The sequence below is a fragment of the Vidua chalybeata genome, chromosome 11 (assembly GCF_026979565.1).
Source record: "Vidua chalybeata isolate OUT-0048 chromosome 11, bVidCha1 merged haplotype, whole genome shotgun sequence".
In the NCBI taxonomy this organism is placed as follows: domain Eukaryota; kingdom Metazoa; phylum Chordata; class Aves; order Passeriformes; family Viduidae; genus Vidua; species Vidua chalybeata.
In genome coordinates this window covers 15000142-15018229 of record NC_071540.1, presented here as the reverse complement: position 1 = coordinate 15018229, position 18088 = coordinate 15000142, and the positions used below count along the sequence as shown (strand labels likewise).

Sequence of the window (18088 nt, the reverse complement as noted above, 5' to 3'; positions counted from 1 at the left end):
GCATTTAACACAACTTTAAAAAAAAATTACAAATATTTTAATAAAATTCATTATAAGTTACAGATTCCTGGAGAACAGGCTCCATTGTATAAAATGGGAGACAGGCTGGGAAGAGCAGGGAAAGCACCAAGAGGAACCTCTTTCCCCAGAGGAAAGAAGAAAGAGGGACAGAAAGGTTCTGACAGACATTTATTGGGGGGAAAAAAACAAAAACAAACCTCTAAGAATGGTCTAGTGGATGTAGAAAGACATAACTCAGTCCATGTCCCTCTGTTCCTCCACCCTTCCAAATCCTCACCCCCAAAGGCAAGCACATACGACGAGTCCTGTTTAAGTCACACGTTTTAAGAGGTCCAGGTAGACCTCAGATCCAAGGACAGTCTGAAGACACTGATCCTCTGCAGCCCTGGGTGCCAGCAGGGATGTCTGAGAAGCCAAGAGAAAGTCTCTTGGTTCAGGTCCTTAGACGCAGCAGCACAGTGGCACAGTGTCCTTGCCCGTGTCAGATGAAGCCAAAGGGGCTGGTCCCCCATGGCAGCTGAAGTCCCTTCTGTATGGAAAGGGCATCCACCCCACAGCAGGCGTTTGTGGGGTGGTGGCTGCAGTCCTCAGCAGCTGCACAGCAAGAGCGGGGCCCTGGCCCACAGGGCCGAGCGACAAGAACCGACAGCACAAGCGGGAAGGAGGGGTGACAGCAGGCTCAGAGCCCTCCTGCAGGGACAGGCCAGCACACAGAGCAGCCCAGAGCTTGATGCTGAGATGAAGAGCTGAAATGAAGCAGCTTCCCTACAGGGCTTTGTGGGGCCCTCCACCTGCCAGGGCCCCTCCCACAGCACACACGTCTCTCCACTCGGGTCCTCCATCCAGCCCATAAGGCACCAGGGCTGGGTGGGCGACCAGCCAGGCAGATTCCACTTCCCCACCATGCTGGAGAGGGGCAGGGGGAAAAGATGGACGCATGGAGAGATCTGAAATCCAGCCAGACCATGAGTAGGGGAAGCTTGGCCACCTGTATTTGTACATGAGGAGGTGGTGGCCATTAGTCCAGGACAGCCATGAGGAGAAGCAGTTCCCGAAAGGCACTACCATGGCGGCCGCTGAGCCCAGACTTGTTCTTGACAACGTTGCTGATGTTTTTCAGCTGCTTGTAGCATAACTTGCATTTGTGAAGCCTGTTAAAAAATGACAGCAGACACAGCATGAATCCTTAGTTGCCTGAGGTGTGGCAGTTCCTGCAGTGCCAGAGAGGCAACTCAGGCAGGAGAGAAAAGCCCTGAAAATGGCCTGGAAGAGGCTGAAGTATGAGCACAGCTCTGCGAAAGCACCAGGCATTCAGCCCACATCCCGATGAGACAGAACAGCATCCACATAAGGGCTCTTTCAGCCCTCTTCCCCCTTTGGCAGTACAGTCCAGGGAAAAAGGAGGTGCTGTTTTCCAAAAGCCAATTCCCAGAGAGGAGCTATCCTGTGAATGAACTCAAAATCCAGGGGCTGGCTACCAAATCATGTTTCTTGTGAGGCAGAGGGGAAAGCTACAGGGTGGTTTTACTCCCAATACTTCGTTTAGGTATGACTCAATGCACAGAGGCAAAGGGAAAGGCAGTCCTTTTCCTCTGAGCACAAGGGATTGGTGTTTGCAGACAAAGGGAAGGTATATCCAGTCTGGTATCAGAGCCCTGATGGCAAGGGCAAAGCTCACCCAAGAGAAAGGCTGGTCCCAGGAGGGAGCAAGTGGAAGCATGTGCCTCACCTTTCCTCTCTGCTGATGTCCACTCCAACAGAAGGTGGTGCAGCGAGCATGTCCGTGATGAGTGGCAGGAATCTCTGGAGAATGAGTTTCAGGGATGTGCAGCCAGTCTGCACGTAACTGAAAAACAGAGAATCGGGTCCCACTTGAATGTCATTCCTGTCCCCCTAGCACACAGCTCTCAAACAACTCCACTCCACCACCTGTAACCAGGGAAGGAGAGCAACAGCCAAGTACCAACAACACATCTGAGTTCCAAAGCTTTCACAAAGCAAGTCTGTTCCAAAGGTCCTGGCACACACTCCACCCAAGGGGGACCTCTCTGCTCAAGGGCAGAGATGTCCTGCCAAGGGAACCTGGCAGGAACCTCTCTCCCAGAAGAAAGGAAGAGCAAAAGCTCCATCTTAAGAGAGGCTGCAATTTTTTTCCCCTGAAGATGAGACCCCCAGGGCTGTTGCAGGACTTCATTCCTTGTCCCAAGCTGACAGCTTCACTCCCAGCAGTGTGCAAAGCCCGTTTGTTTTACATAACCCCTCCTGGCTGCCAGAGCTGTCTTAAACAAAAACATCTACGACAAATCCCACTATCCTGCTCTTCCTGCCCATGCATACTTTCTGTATCTTTTCCCACACACACCTGGCAACTCCATCATTCTTTTTCAGGCGTCATATCAGCATTGAGACTGTATCTGCAGAGATTTCTCAGGATTTTCCTTCAGGTACAAAATACCCAGCACAGCTCCCCTGTCACTACCTACACCCTGTCCCTCAAGCACACTATGTTCTTGAGGCCTCACCTTTCATATTTACTTTGGAGTAGTTTTTCTATCTGTGGCAGGACTATAGTACACAAATCCAGCTTCCAGAGAGACCTGAAAAGAAAAGGACATATCCTGAGACTGGAGACTAAGGCTTTACAAAGCTGAGCCGACACAAATAAGACTTCCTAGCAAATGCCCAGACAGACACCCTCAAGTTCACAGAGCAAGTTCACTGACTCCCCCTCGTGAGAGAAAGTGGCAGGTTCGGACATACATATTTCTTTGACTCTCAGCAGAATCACTTTATGAAGCCCCGAGACTTTGATTTTCCTTGGCCCCAAATAACTCCAGCTGTTACTGTCACTGCAGGCTTGAAGATGTAACTACAAGCACATGAATTTCATGCTGCCATGGCCCACTGGACACGGGCAGGTACAAGGCAGAGCTCCCAACTCCCAGTCAGGCAGCCCTTGCACATCCCAGGGGCTGACCCCATCCAGGACTCACGCTTTTTGGTTGACAATATTCAAGAGATCCACAACAACAGACAGATCATTGATTGCCACTGCAGAGTCCAGAGAGTTCTAAGAGAGAAGGGGAAGAAAAAGTCATCTATTGCAGAGGTCAAACTGGTTAGGCTAATGCAAATTAGTATCTAGTGCTGCTTTTACAAAACAAGGTGGAGGAAACATGAAGTTGGCTAGGGAAGAGCACTCTCTAATGGGAAAGTTTTCTCCATATTTCTTTGTGACCACTCAGCTGCAGCACTCTGTGGTGCATCCCTGGGCACAAAAGCTGTGAGACCCTGTGTTTTGTATGAGGCAGAATCAGGCCCAGAGAAGCAAAGAGAGCTGCTCAGCTGCTCCCCTCATGAGCCTCAGGCATCTCCACATCTCCGCTTGCCTTGATGTCACTGGTGCTCCACACAGCCCGCACGGTGTCCAGGTTCTTGTGGCGGCTGGTGAGCACCACGCACATGGTCTCGTGGCCTTTCCTGATCTGGGACATGGCCTCCTCATCCACCAGCTCTGTCTGGCTTTGGTTTTTCACAGCCTGGAAAAGTAACAGAGCAGGATGGCACAAAAGGGTGGGAGCATTCTCTGGCCTAGGCGAGAACTAATTTTGGTGCAGAGATTGACAGTGAATACTGACTTCCTTGCAGATGGTTGTAAAAACCTTTTGAAATGGAAATGCTCAATTTGTTCTGATTTCAGTTACTTATTTCCTGCTTTTTCTACTACATCAATCACAAACATGTTTAAAGCTTTGGAAAAACTCCCAAAAAAGGTGTATTTAAAGTAAGTTTTCAAAACCAGTATGTTTTAATGAAGAAATGTTTTCACACAAACACAATTTTTTAATGTGAAACACTTGTCTGGGAACTACAAATCTTACGTAATTCATTAAACTCTCAATTTGCTTTCTGCCCAGGCCATGATAGAATCACTACTTCCTTTATCATGTTTAGAGTATGGGATCATCAGGATGCTCTGGTCTTTCCCCATTTTTAGGACAAGGGAGTACCCTCCCCAATAGAGACCAAGAAGGCTCCAGGATGCAATTATTATGTGCATGTAATGGCAGACACCAATTTTTCAAATGAACCACTGTCTGGTACATGGAATAGTTCAGTGACTGTCTCGCCCCTTGCTCTCTGCTTTGGTCACAGGTTCTTCATGAGCAGGGCTCAACTCTGCTGTATTCATACTTATCGCAATGGGGCACCCCCTTTCTGATGGGTCCAGCCAGACACTGGCTGGAAAACATTGCCCAGAGACACTTACTGGGAGAAAGTCAGAGGCCTTCAGGCCAATGGGCTCATTCCTGGCTGCAGGAATTACTGATGGCTCTGTTCTGGTCAAAGAAGTTGAGGAGGCAATCGGTGGCCTCTGGACCGGATCAGGCTGCAGGAGAAATTGGGATAAAAGCTCTAGCAGGAACAGTTTGGCCCTAGTCTGATGACCTTTATTTCTGACCTGCATTCTTCTCACAGCAGGACCCTAACACAGAAGCAGTCTCCAGTTTGCAAGCATAATTTAAGAGGCAATAAAGTGTCTCTCAGGTACACACCATGATGCGATTAAGGCTTGTAAAGAACACGGAGATGCCCCAGCAGAACTGCCAAGTGCTGTTATTGTTATCTGAAATTAGGGCAATGGGCTGTGGCCAGGCTAAGAGAGAATTCTAAAGAAGCCAGTAAAATGAATACTGGCCCATCAAATGCTTGCACTTTTGGCAACAAACAGCCTCTATTCAAGCATTTGTAGAAACCTGGCACTTGATTGTCTGAGTGTCCCAATTTTGAGATGCAAGGAGAAGCACCACTGCAAGCACAAGCAGCAAACTAAAACAACAGAGCCTGTAGGAGGCTTGGCCTTGGTTCCACTGCTAAGGCAAGACACTTGGCAGCACAAAGCCTGGAGCTGCACTTTTACTGCCCTGCAGTGAAGGAATCAGCCTGAGCAGAAATCACAAATTCTCCAGCTCTGCACATGGTTCACAGAGGGAGCAGGAACAGCGATTCACAGAGCACACAGTACGTACGAGCTCTTGCTTTGGCAGCGAGGTCTGGACATCCGCAGCTTGGCTGGGCTTCACGGCTTCCTTTGCAGCTCCAGGCTCTACCAAGAGGGAGAGAAGTGGGAAAGCAGAAACTGATTGTTACTTTCAAGAGTTGAGAGCAAAGGTTCTGTTTAGCTGTACTGCAAGGAGTAATTTCTGCCTTTGGGCAGCTCTCTCTCTTTTGAGGGCATTAACCCCATCCCCACCAAGGGGTCATTTCCATACTCACCATCCTCAGGAGGGGCAGGAAAGGGCTCATTTCGAGGAGGAGTTCGGCCTACAGAAAAAGATTTAAATAATAAATAAATGAAGGAGCATCCAAGGCTACAGATAAGTGGTAAGTCAACCTTGAAGCAGAGAAATCTCCAACAACTCCACACATGAGGGTAATCAGTGATAAAACAAGCAGAGTTATCTCTTTTGGACCTTGGCACTACTGTTGAATTTAGCTAAAAGCTTTCAGACTTCATGGATAGAAGGGACAAAACTGACCCCTGTTGTTCACTGCTGCTGCAGAGGTGTGAAGTGTGAGACAAGGCACTGTCATGATAAATGATATTAGGAAAAATCCACCCTCTGTTATTGATTTATATAAGTAAATTAAAGTAATGCAATTAACTTCTCAGAAAGAGTATCTCATTTTTATAATTTGCATAAATATGAGATACAGACACTGCACAATGCCTCCTAAACAACAGTCTTTGCTTTAACAAAATATTTTGCCTTTCCTTCTTTAATGAAGACTGCTGATTTTGATATACATATCAAAATTCTAAGCTAATAAAATTCCCTTAGCACTCTAATCAGAACAGGAAGGCAGCACATGTGCAATGAAGCTCTAAATTCTGAGCCAAGCTTCAAAGAGACATCACTGTACCCTTGTAAAGGTGCCTCCTTTAAGCCATTCACCAACATGATCCGTGTGTCAGTGTCCAAGCACAGAATATTAAAGGAAAGCTTTTTAAACTCTCCAGTCACAGGTGAAGTCTCTGTTACAGTACACCAAAGGTCAGTTCTATTCAATCAGTTTAGCGCCCTGATGTCAAACCCAAACACTACTCAAAAGCACTATAAACCCTGGTACTGACAAATTGCATTCTTGGGCTGGAAGATCTCTTTGTAATCCTCCTGGTTCTGGATCTCAGCCTTTGATTCCTTCTCATCCCGGTCATCTTCACTGCTAGGACTGTGCCTCTCACTCTCCGAGTTGTGCTTCACTCTGCTGTGGAAAAACAGTTGTTGTCAGGGGAAGCCATATTGTCAGAGAGAGAGAGAGAGAGAGAACACTGAGTGTGTGGGACATTTCCTTAAAATCTGGAAACTCAACAAGCCAGCAGACTGCCTCACCTCTGCGGCTTGCTGCAGCTCGTTGAGGGCCTGTCGTAGATGCGGCGAAGGGAGGACCCTGTGGGGGTAGGTGGCACAAGAGGCTGGTCGTCCCTGATCAACCCGTGAGGAACAGAATCTGACTTTGGGACTCTGCTGAGATCCACAACGAAGGAAGAGACTGTGCTTTGTGCAAAGGAAACTCCTATCTGCAGAGGCAAAAGATCAAGATAATTCACCAAGGAGTAGGGTGCACACCAGCCCTTTTGAGAACAGGCACAATGGAGTGACCCTGAGCAACTGTGCTTGAGGACTGCTCAGTTCAGTGCTGCGGATTTTTCAACCTGAAGTTGCCAGCAATTTATGAACGGCTTGGATAAAATTTTTACCAAGCATAGCTTCTAAATACTGGTCAAACTAAGCTCCAGTTCTTTCCTCCACAAGGCAGAGACACAACGTGGAGCACAAGGCACACAGCCTTTGGGCATGCTGCAAGCCCTGACACAAGCTTACAGGTCTGAAGGCCTGCAAGGAGGCAGCAGGATTTTATCTTGTGTTTCACAGCTGCCTACCCCTGCCTCAGGAGCAGTGTCTTACCAGCTGGTTGTTGCTGATAGACAAGTCAGCTACTTTTCCCCAGTTCACCAAGACCACATCAAAACAGCGCTCTGGCTCCCAGCCGTACACACGCAGCGAATCCTGGAAGCCGCTGTACAAGCAGCAGCCATCCGGGTTGAAGAGCACACACCTGGGAGGAAGGCAGGAGGAGAATCAGGTACAGCATTTCCCACCTTGCTCAGTCCTTGTGGATCTCTGACTACACTGAACACCTTCAGTTCTGTTTCTAACAATGAACCTTGCAATGTGGTGTTCACCTGTGCAGCCTGGTGGGCCTGTGCAGTATGTCCAGCAGCCCAAATTTCTCCCCAGTAAAGTCTCTCTCTGAGGAAACCCCCCCTTCACCCCACCTTTAGTCTCTGCCTAGCACATTTCAGTAGGAATTTAATGTACCTGACAGGAGTGGCCTCCTCTTCAATACAGCTCACAACTTGAAACTTCTCCAAGTCCCAGAACCGAACAGTCCTGTACACACAACACAACAAAATTCATTGCTCATCGCTCTAGAAATCACAGTAGGATCCAGATTTTAAACAAAACACTAACAGAATTACTTTTGCAGTTGTGCACATACAGTGACCTACAGAGAACGCTGCTCTAGCTAAGATCCATAAATCCAGACAGAGATACTTAGAGGCTCTAGACATGGACAGGCATTTAGAGCTGGCCCAGAGCTAAGAGAACACCCTGCCAGGTGTTCTGTATTACCAGAATATAGCAGGGCTGCCTGCTGTTCACACAGGATGTCAGCTGAATTTGTGAGAGGCTTGGGGCTACACGTTGATTTCTAGTGTGGCAGCAGGTGCCATCAATTTTGGATGAGAAGGGAAGATCTCCATGTTCTGCCCATCACAGATGTCATGTCCTACTGTCTACATGTCTGGCTCTTGCAATGGCAGGTTTGAATTGAGTGACATTCCTCTTGGTCATATTCCTACAAGGAAGGGCATCAGGAAATGGAACAGACATATACATTTCCCTACTTTCTCCCTCCCCTTATGTACCTGTCAGAGCTGCCAGAAGCCAAAAGGTACTCATTGGGATGGAATTCAACAACATTTACTGGGCCAGTGTGTCCTGTAAACTCAAACATCAACTTCCCAGCAGTCAGATCCCACAGCTGAAAGGAGGAAAAAACAGAGACTCTTGAAGATATTTAATGTTAGAGATTTCCAATACACTTGGGATTTCCTTGTACTGGCAACTTTCTAACACCTCCCTCCCCCAAGAACAGACCCAAGTCTGTCAAAGACAGCAATAATCAGGGAAAGGGTACCATCCAAATAATTTAAGGCTTTGTTTTGGGGTGGTGTTTTTTTGTTGGGTTTTTTTTTGTTTTTTTTTTTTTTTGCATTATCTTTTATTTTCCATGTAACTTGTCCCCTAGAAGTTTCTGGTTTATATTTAGAGACTGAGACAAAATATAGCAGTTCCATCTGTTCCCACAGACTGTATCTCAAACATGAACAAACAAAAATCCAAAAGCTCTGAATGCCTTAGCAATTCCTTCTTCCTGTGCTCAAGTCCACATTTGAAAATGTAGTGAAATAACTGATCAGTTAATTTCATGTGAAGCTGAAAATAAAATCAGTCCTTCATCTCCATTCCTCCATACTCCATGTGAAATAACTGAAATCATTATTTCAATCAATACTTTCCTGAACTCTTTCTCTTGCTCTGCTCAATCCTGACAGCAATTTTCAGGCTGATAATCACATGTAATGTGTATAACACAAACAGAGCCAGAAATTAGTCTGGTGAAGCAATGTGCTGTGGACAATTCATTCTACAAGGTTACTGAGGCCAACATTCAGGTATCACCACTCTACTACATCAAAACATTGATTTTTCTGTGAATAGTCTCTCCCAATGTGTCTGCTGGATAAGGGCATTTCAACCCATGCAGCTCTTCCATGGGTGTTGTGGGCCATCAGACAGGATCCCCATAAGAAAACCAATCTCTGGGGCTCAGCCAGCTGCCAAATGAACTAAGGGTATTTATGAGTGAGTGCTGGTAATGCCTGGTAAAAAGACAATCCCAGCATTCCCCTGTATCACAAGCACATAAGGAAGGTGTCACAATAAATTACCTTTACAGTGTGATCATCAGCAGCAGAGGCCACCCATTTCCCATCAGGGCTGAAGCGGAGACACCGAACTGCTTCTGTGTGACCCTGAAATCAGGAAAACAAACAGTATTCTGGCTTTTGTCTTTCAATCCTATACAATATAATAAACTAAAATCAATTAAGTGTTTTACAGAGCTCACAGCTTGCAGAACACAACACTGTACTCAAGACACTACACCCAGCCACACTAAATGTGTGTAATCTCTCTCACCTAGTCACTTATGCCATCAGTTTAAGTACAGTAAATACAGATCTGGCTTCACTAATAAGAATCAGTTCTAAATTACAGATTTACATATGGTCAGAAGTGCTTAGTCTCTGGTTTCTACATTAAATTAATATACAACAAGTTCTTCAGATAGAAAAAGGTCCCAAGAACAGAACCATCTCAGTGCAGTGGTAATACCATTAAGAATATAAAGAAACCCTCACGGATGCTCTCCATCCTCCACTGAAGCCATCCACACTATAGCACATGATACCCATTGATATCCTATAATATCCATTTCATATTCTCATACAGCTTGCAGAGGCCTGCTGAGGTTTGTCAGGCCACTTCACAAATCATGCAGATCTTATTTTCATGCTGGAAAACCAGGAAGTTCACTGTACATAATCACATTTAGGTTTGCTCACAAGTCCTCAAATAAATATTTATCCCCTCTTTGCAAAACCTAATGAAATATTTTACCTTGAATGTGAAGATACAGCCTTTTCTTCTTACATCCCAGAGCTACAAGGAAGAAAAGCAAACAAATTGTATGTTTAGAGCAGTATGTTGGGAGCTCAAGGGTCCTGCCAGAACAAGGGATCTCTGTGTCACCAAGCTAACAGATACTGCAGAATGAATGGGCTGCTGAACCCCTGTAGGCCTTAGGGGTATTTTCTAACTCCCCAAGTGAGAATCACTCCTGGAAGGTATCTCTTACTACAGCAGCTCAGTTCTGACAGTCAAACACCAGCCTGAGGAAGCAGATACAATCCACAGCAACCAGGACATCTGTAGTTGCTGACACCAGGTCTTGGCTGGCACCTTACTCAGAGCCACATTCCACACCAGAGGAGTCACATTTATGAGCTGGCTGTGAAAATACACACACGGATTTCACAAGCACTCACAAACACACCTGCCCACACATGGAAATGATGATGTGCAGCATCCACCAACAGCTTGACAAAAAACATGTTCCGGCACTCTTCAAAACAAAGACACTGCAAGTAAAGAGGGAAATCTCTGCTGGAAGCTGGGTTTTACCTTAATGTTGGTGTCCAAAGAGCCAGATGCCACAAAGCTTCCAAAAGGATGGAAATGAAGGCTGCAGATATTTGCTTTGTGACCTGGTAGGGTACGAAGAACTGGGAAAAGGAGAAGCAGAGCAGAGAGAAGGAAGAGGGGAAAAACATTTAATAGTTCACTTCCACCAGACACCATGCAGAAGTGTCATGGGGATAGCCACACTATCCCCACCGTTATTTTATGGGAATATACATTATTTTGTGGAAATGCCCCTGACTTTACCCCAGCAATGCAAAGAAACAGCAATAGAAAGCTCATGATCAATTAACTTAATGACAGTCCTGTCCTTAGGTATGGAAACTACAGACAGAATTCAAAAGATCTCCATTCTGAAATGAGGCAGCTGGCAGGCAGTGCATCTTTCCATTTGTTACATAGACAGCAAAATGGGCCAGAGGAGGAACAGTTTTGGCTGGGAAATGAAGTGAAACAGTCTTGACTGCCTGCAGCATTCACCCTGCAGTTATTAGACAGACCCTTTCCCAGGACTCTGCATCCCATCCAGTCACCACCTCTTAGGTTCCAATATTCACCCTGGAGTCCTTCAATTGCCCCTTGCAAGAATTACCATAAAGACAGGAAATGGATGCATAGGAAGCAGGAGACAAAGAAACAATCAGTGTTTCAGCAAGTCATCGAGTAACACCCCCTGTAATTCTGGAAACCAGAAAGGACCAGTAGAACTGGTACATCATATCTCAGCAAGCAGTGACAAATGCAGAACTCAGCTCTAAGAAAAACTGCTCAGATAATAACAAGGGCAATCCCTCTCCCTCATCTGTCATCTGGAACAAGCTGATGATTCCCCTGGCAGAAATTAGCTCTTGAGCCAGAGCTGGGGTGGACATTTGCAAAGACACTGGCTCATAAGTCTTCTAATAAATGCAGCCAGATCAGCTACTCCCCACAGGCAGAGCCAAACTATTCCATAGCTGAACTGATTCTAAGTGTCTGAATGACATCAGTGCTTTTCATTTTTGATGCTGCCTGTGGTTTGCCTCCTTAGCTCAGCCAGTGTAAGTCTATTTTCATTACACATTCCTTCTATGAACAAGTAGTAACCTATAAGAAATATTCAGTCATTTTCTGGTATTCCTGCTGGAATGCACTCAAGTGATTTATGATACCTTTGCAAACTCATTCTAGGATTTGAGGAAAATGCAATAAATAAAGCATGACTCAACAGTGGCCTTTAAGGGATCAGAGCTTGATGAGTTCATAGCTTTTACAGTTTATTAAAAATTAGGCCTTTGTCTATTTATGTGGCCATGCAAGAGCAGGAGAGCATAAAAATTGCTAGAGGAAAAAAAAAAAGTTAGAACCTAAGAACAGGAAGTCAACAAGCAGAAGATTCCTGCATTTATGCAGAACTTAATAAACTTAAAACTTCCAATCTGGTTTGGGATCCTTTTATTAAGGTTGAGAATTCTAAGTTGAGACTCTGAACACAAATTCTATATGCCTAGCTATCTATACGTGCATGGAAACTGGAATATAGATTTTGACACACTCAGGTCAAAACCTTAGAAACTAGTTCCTCAGATCAGTGTCCCCAAAACATGTCCAAATTTCTGCTCAAGCGTGAATACACAGCTCCATACCCTCAGTAAAAGGACAAAAAAGGGAGATGCAGATGAAGATGAAAGCAATACGAAGCTCCTGTTCCTTCTTAAATCAGAAACCTTCTGGGTCGATATAGGCATTGAACATAAGGATTCCCCAAAGAGTATGTATGACCAGGAGCAAAAACTCATGGGCACATACCTTTGGCAGCTTCCAGGTCCCAAACTCGAATGGACCCTGACCGGGACCCTGCAACTATGAGCTTCTCATTTGGGTTGACTTGTAGGCTCTCGATGGGGGTTGTGTGGCCTGTCAAGCTCTGCAAAGAAAACCATCAGGGTCAGTCAACAGCTGCTGGCACAGCCCTGTAGGAACCATGGCATTGTTCATACTCCAGGGGTAACCCTTTGGCCATGAGCTGGGACCACCTGGCTGTGCCACAGTCCTTTTTCCTCAGCAGCCAGCAGGGTGGCAGAGCACTCTAAAACCCATCACTGCACTCAGCACAGCACACCTGTCTTCCAACATTATCTTTGGAATCACTTTCTGGGGCACGCTGACTAAGTTTTAAAGGATGCATCAACAGAGACACAGGTAGTTAAACATTAGGTGTGGATGCTCAGACAAGGCTGACACATTCTTACATCATAAAAATTATGCTGTAGTAGCACAATGCCACCGTGTTTGCTCTAAATAGGTCATCTAAGTGTCATGAACCAGTTACAAAATCCAAGCAAGAGCAAAAGCAGGGCTACTTTGAAACCTTCACCAAGCACCAAGCCATAGGTTGCTGCCAGCAATGGATGTCACAGTGACAGCATGGTGCTAACACTGAAGTACTGACATGAGGCATAAGGCAGTAATTCACATAAAGTTCCTTTCATCCTTGAGCACCCGAAAGCTTACAAATTACATCAGCATTTTGAAAAGGCCTATATTTTAGTAAAACACAAAAATATTTAAAACTAGCTCTAGAAAACAAATCCCACCATTGCAGACTTTTTGCTTGCCAAATAAGCAGTATTCTCTGCTTTAGTCCATCCTCAAATGTCTTTTTAAATAGCTATGCTAGCTCTGTGCCTCCCACACACATACAGAGGCTGGGAATGCCAGTTGGAAGCTGCCTGTTCTGATGGAGCTTTCTTAGGAATCTATGTGCAATTGAAATTCTTTACAAAATCCACAGTTGCAACTGCCATTACTGAGAACTAGAGCTCACACTTAAACCAAGTCCCAGTGTTACAAAAGTTCCTCTTCTTCCTCTTTCCCAACACAAACATCCATAATCATTATAATATAAACACTGAAAATGAACTTCAGAGGACAACCCCAAAAATCAAGGTTCTTTTGATATACAAGAATGGCACAAGCAGCTTCAGTCAGTCCCTGCCTCTCAGAAACAGCAGCTCTCAGCATCTGGGGTTCCAGGAAGCACAGGAGAGGTGCAGCTCTGCCACCACAGAAAGGTACAGAGTGAGTCCTTCAACCTTCTTCTCTAGTAAGGCAATAGTCCAGTTTCAAACTGGAGTCATGCCATCACCAAGGGCTTGAAAAGATACTGCTTAACTACACTATGCAAAAAATACAGCCCTGCCAAAGGTGATCATTCACACACTTAATGAACAGAAAAATAAAGTGGACAGATTCTCCTTTTAGCCTTTTTGACCTGACTTTCCTGATTTTTTTCTCACAAGGCTCACACTGGCTAGAGCAACGCCTTTGATACCACAACATTATTGTGTTGTTAATTAAATAAATGACAGGAGATGTGCTAAAGTTGGTTTTATACAACACCCACTCAAAGTGATGCAGGATAGATATCTGTTAAGTATGTATTTATGGTGCTCTTTAGTGATCACTGCTGGGGTAACTCTACCCTTGCTAACACACTGCAAGCAGAGTTACTCCTCCCCAGCCTACAGCAAACTATTGTGGCAGCCTTCATGGTGACAGTTAGGGCACAGGTGGGAATGCATCCTGCTGGGGATATGTCCTGCTGTGACTGCAAACTCCAGGGTATAAAACTGGCCCCTGTAGCCCGCACTAAAAACTATAGCTGTTCTTGTACAAAACTCTTCCTTTAATTAGCCTGGTAATATAATAAAGCACAGTATTTATTATCTGAGTAAGCACTGGTCCAGCTCAAGTACTCCCACAACGTCTCTAGAGCAGTGGTCTCACCAGGCACCCAGTTCTGTCCCTATCTTTAGCTAGAATCTGGTTACACAGCTTTGTGTTTGCAAACTCTACTTAAAAGTCCCACAGGCTCCACCCCAACAATCTTTCCCCTCATTCTCTACCCTCCAAACCTCAGAATTAATATTCCCATCCCCCAAAAGCTGAAAACAGGCCTGTTCTTACCATGATGCAGTTGGGCTTGCTAACTGACCATATGTTGACCCGACAGTCGTCTCCTCCAGTGGCCAGCATCCGGCCTGAACCTTTTCCCAGGACTACTGAGGATACATTGCTGCTGTGGGCCATGATTTCTTCTGCACAAAACAAAGCAAACACTTATTACAGATCAGTAATAAAAATTTTCAACCCATCCCTCCAAAAGGTCTAAAAAAAGTCTTTCTCCAGAAACACTTTCCAGTTTCCACTGGACAAGCTGCAGCAGCCACTGTTCAGATAAGAAGTCACGCTATTATCTTGCTTTGAACAGTCCTTCTTGGCTCTTCCTGCTGAACTTAAAACATTTGCTGACCAAAGTTTCATGACTCCAGTGCTCATGTGGCTTACAGAAAGCATCTTCTCTCACTTGCAGCAGTTCAAGAGCTTTTAAAGATTTGCTCAAGTGCAGCAAGGCACTTTACCTGCAATAATGCACAGCAGCCAGAGTCATCTAGTGAAAGGCCCTCTAATCCTGTTCTAGAGAGCAGCAGCAGACAGTCCAGCCTGTGAGGAACTGGCAGAGGAGCAGCAGTATAGTTTGTTACCTTACCCAGAAAAAAGCCAGACTCAGCAGTGGGGAGAGGTGGAGCTTTGGCAGAGGCTTTGCTACATCCCCACTAGAGAACACAGGCAAAACTGAGCACTGCAGGGCATGCAGCTGTGACAAAGGAGGGTAAATATCCATCCAAATGGGCAGAAACTAACAAATCTGATTGATGTTAAATGACTGTTAAAAAACTGGGAGCTGAGGGGACGCTCTGACACTGCAACAACAGACCTCTATGAAAATCCCATCATAAAGAAACCAATCTGGGGCAAAAAAGAAGCCAAATTAGCACATTTGCTTACACACCTCACAGTGGAATTTTAAATTCACTCAAAATTTTGGCAGGGGCTTTTGACAGATGCATTTAGCAATATCTTCATCTAACTGTTCTCTTCTTTGAAACGTCCCAGGATTTGCATGCCTAATAGTTATGAAACTGTAAAAATGGTTAAGAGTCTATAAAAAGGCTAGGTAGCATCCATTCAGCTTTCATTCAGATTGTTTGGCTGGGAGGAGCAATGTGATCATTTTACATGCAACACTAATCCAAAAGGATTTTGGATGGCTGCAATAATAATTACAGGTACTTTGATCTCAAAATCTCAAGAGTGGTTTTCTGAAAGCAAAACTGCGCAACTTTCACTTGGGCTGGAGAAACACCTTTCAAATTACAAAGGTGACTGGACCATAAATTACATGTGAAGGGCAAATCTGAAAATACACCTGTATTGTGTTGAAAGACCAAACTTCCACATAAAAATGCTAACACAAAGCCTGTAAGGATATACAGACTATAAGGTAACCAAAAGTACAATTAGCATTACTACACCAGCTCACTAGTTAAAATTGCAAGGACAGATGCTGAGCATTGCTGCTGAAATGAGTGTGTCAGCAGCTCCACTTCTTCCTGTCTTGATTTCCTTCTTAATAATATATTGTAAGTTTAAAAGTCATTGTGGAAGCATCCAACCCTGTTCCTAAAAGCCAGGTAATAAACTGATGTCTGCCTTGGGCAGATAGGTTAATTTGCCCTCCCACAAGTCCCTTAAACCCACAAAATTTTTATTTCATGAAGTTCTTGTCACCAGCTATCACCCACCAGCCCAGTAACACTCAACTCCTAATTAGCATTGCTGAAACATCCCTAACACTCAGAATGCTTTTCCCTCTAAAGGGGATGCTAAGGTGGGGCAGCAGATCAAGAATCTCTGCACACCTATGGAAAATGGAGATGGACAGACTTCCAGTTCTTCCTGCAATTGGAGTTTCAGGGATGGGAAGATAATATAGCAAACTGGCTTTCTGCTCAGAAAGATACACAATTCCTAAATCAGTAATCTCAGATGACTTCATGTGTTATCAGCCAAGGACACTATTTCTGACAGCCAGTTTCCAGAGCCCACTCACTGACTAAAGCAACTGATCACATCCTATTGCTTCTAAGCATTCCTCAACAGCCCCTATGAAATAACTCATCAGTGACCAGCGAGAAACTGATAGTCAGCAACTGTCTACTGCTCCTTCAGAGGAAGAATAATGGACATGAAACCAGCAGATTCTTACTGTCTGTTGCAAAGGAATTTCAAGAGGGTGGGACACACAGGCCCTGCAAAGATCACCTCATTTCTCTTGCAGCAGAGAGCTCAGTGAGCCTTCTGTAACAAGCTGAGCACCAAGGAAGGAAAACCCCATAGGGGCTAAGTTTGGGGCCTTCTCCCTGATACTGAGGGGAATGCCCCATTACTATGTGGCTCACAAGAGCAGTTTCCATTGAAAGACAGACTATGCTGAGTTGGAAGGGACCCACAAGGATGACCAGGTTCTACTCCTGCTTGTCCTACACAGGACAATCCCCCCTTGCCTGAGAGCATTGGCCAAACAGGACAGGCTGTAACAAACAGGCTTGGTGCAGTAAGTACCTCCTGCTCCTGCGAAGAACACTTTCCTAATATTCAACCTAAACATCCCCCAGCACAGCTCCAGGGGCTCTCTCAGGTCCTTTCACTGGTCACACACAGCAGAGATCGAAGCTGTCCTTCCAACGCACTCAAGAAGAAGCTGCAGCTCATGATAAGCTCTGCCCTCAGTCTCCTCCAGGCTGAAGAAGCCAAGAGATCTCAGTAACTCCTTTGCATGGCTTCTCCTCTAGACCCTTCACCATATTCACAGCCCTTCTTTGGATCTCTCCAAAAGCTTTCTATCCTTCTTAAACTGTGGTGTCCAAACCTGCCCTCAGGACCCGAGGTGAGGCTGCACCAGCACAGAGCAGAGTGGGACCATCACCTTCCTCGGCGCACCCCAGGGCACAGCTGGCCCTTTGGGCTACCAGAGCACACTGGTGACTCATTTTCAACTTGACACCGACCAGGAACCCCACATCCCTTTTTGTGGGACTGCTCTCCAGCCTTTCATTCCCCAGTCTCTTGGTACATCCAGGGTTGTCCCTTGACAGATGCCCCATCCCTCACTGCCTCGGTTGTTCTTGTACTACAGTAGAGTCATGTGGGGTTAGACAGGCACTTAGCTTAGCGCTGCAGCAACTATCCGGAAAAAATAGACAGTGACCCTTTGAAAACAGCACTGACAAGGCCACGCTATTCATTGTGCCGCTATGTTTTCCAACAGGACTTCCAGGAGTTAAAAAATCCAGTCAGCAATGTAGAAAGAGGGCTGGGGCACCATAAGCAGGGCAGGGATGAGGTGGTTCCTACCCCTCCCCGCTCCCAGCCGGGGCGGCTCCCCCGCCCGGCACTCACGCAGCTTCCATGCCGTCTTCGTGGTGACGGCCACGGCCATGGCTCAGCGCGGCGCCTCTCGGGCGGGCAGCGCCTTCCTCCTCCCGGCGAGGCTCCGCTCCGCTAGCGCGTCCTACGGCCAGGCCGTGCACCGGGGCCGTCCTGCGGGCACTCAAACACGGTCACGGCGAGACTCTCCTGAGAGGCGGCGCGGCGGGGGACGAGGCCTCACCGCTGACGAACATCACGGGACGGGAGCGCTGGCCGGGGCGAGGCCGATCGCCTGGACGCTGGTGGCGGCGGGGCCCGGCAGTACCGGACCGGGACCCCCTGCCCGCCACCGCCCCGCAACCGGCCCTTCACAACAACCCCGCGCCGCGCCGGGCGGTTGCCCGGGCTCCGCGCGCCGC

At 46.2% G+C, this 18088-nt stretch overlaps 1 protein-coding gene across 2 annotated transcripts; it reads right to left on the bottom strand.

The window, feature by feature from the left end:
• Window positions 1–991: 991 nt before the first annotated feature.
• On the bottom strand, window positions 992–18076 carry KATNB1 (katanin regulatory subunit B1). Of its 2 annotated transcripts, none has more exons than XM_053952625.1 (19): window positions 17700–18076; window positions 14364–14494; window positions 12204–12321; window positions 10398–10498; window positions 9834–9875; window positions 9104–9187; window positions 8018–8133; window positions 7407–7478; window positions 6993–7143; window positions 6417–6604; window positions 6158–6291; window positions 5299–5346; window positions 5052–5128; window positions 4292–4411; window positions 3411–3560; window positions 3015–3091; window positions 2544–2618; window positions 1751–1867; window positions 992–1172 (listed from the first exon to the last, which is right to left on the bottom strand). In XM_053952625.1, the coding sequence occupies exons 1-19, from the start codon at window positions 17737–17739 to the stop codon at window positions 1040–1042; spliced, it is 1974 nt and encodes a 657-aa protein (XP_053808600.1). In that variant the 5' UTR covers window positions 17740–18076; the 3' UTR covers window positions 992–1039. The 2 variants fall into 2 exon arrangements, with proteins under 2 accessions (XP_053808600.1, XP_053808601.1); XM_053952626.1 differs by having other exon boundaries at window positions 6158–6288.
• Window positions 18077–18088: the final 12 nt, after the last annotated feature.

What these genes read in the sequence shown, in the direction of transcription:
- KATNB1 (XM_053952625.1), bottom strand. Translation starts at nt 17,739, where the DNA reads ATGGCCGTGGCCGTCACCACGAAGACGGCATGGAAGCTGC. An exon ending in GAGGAGGCCACTCCTGTCAG is followed by an intron (nt 7,144 to 7,406) that starts GTACATTAAATT and finishes CCTTCCTCCCAG; the next exon opens with GTGTGTGCTCTTCAACCCGG. An exon ending in CTATCAGCAACAACCAGCTG is followed by an intron (nt 6,605 to 6,992) that starts GTAAGACACTGC and finishes TTGCCTCTGCAG; the next exon opens with ATAGGAGTTTCCTTTGCACA.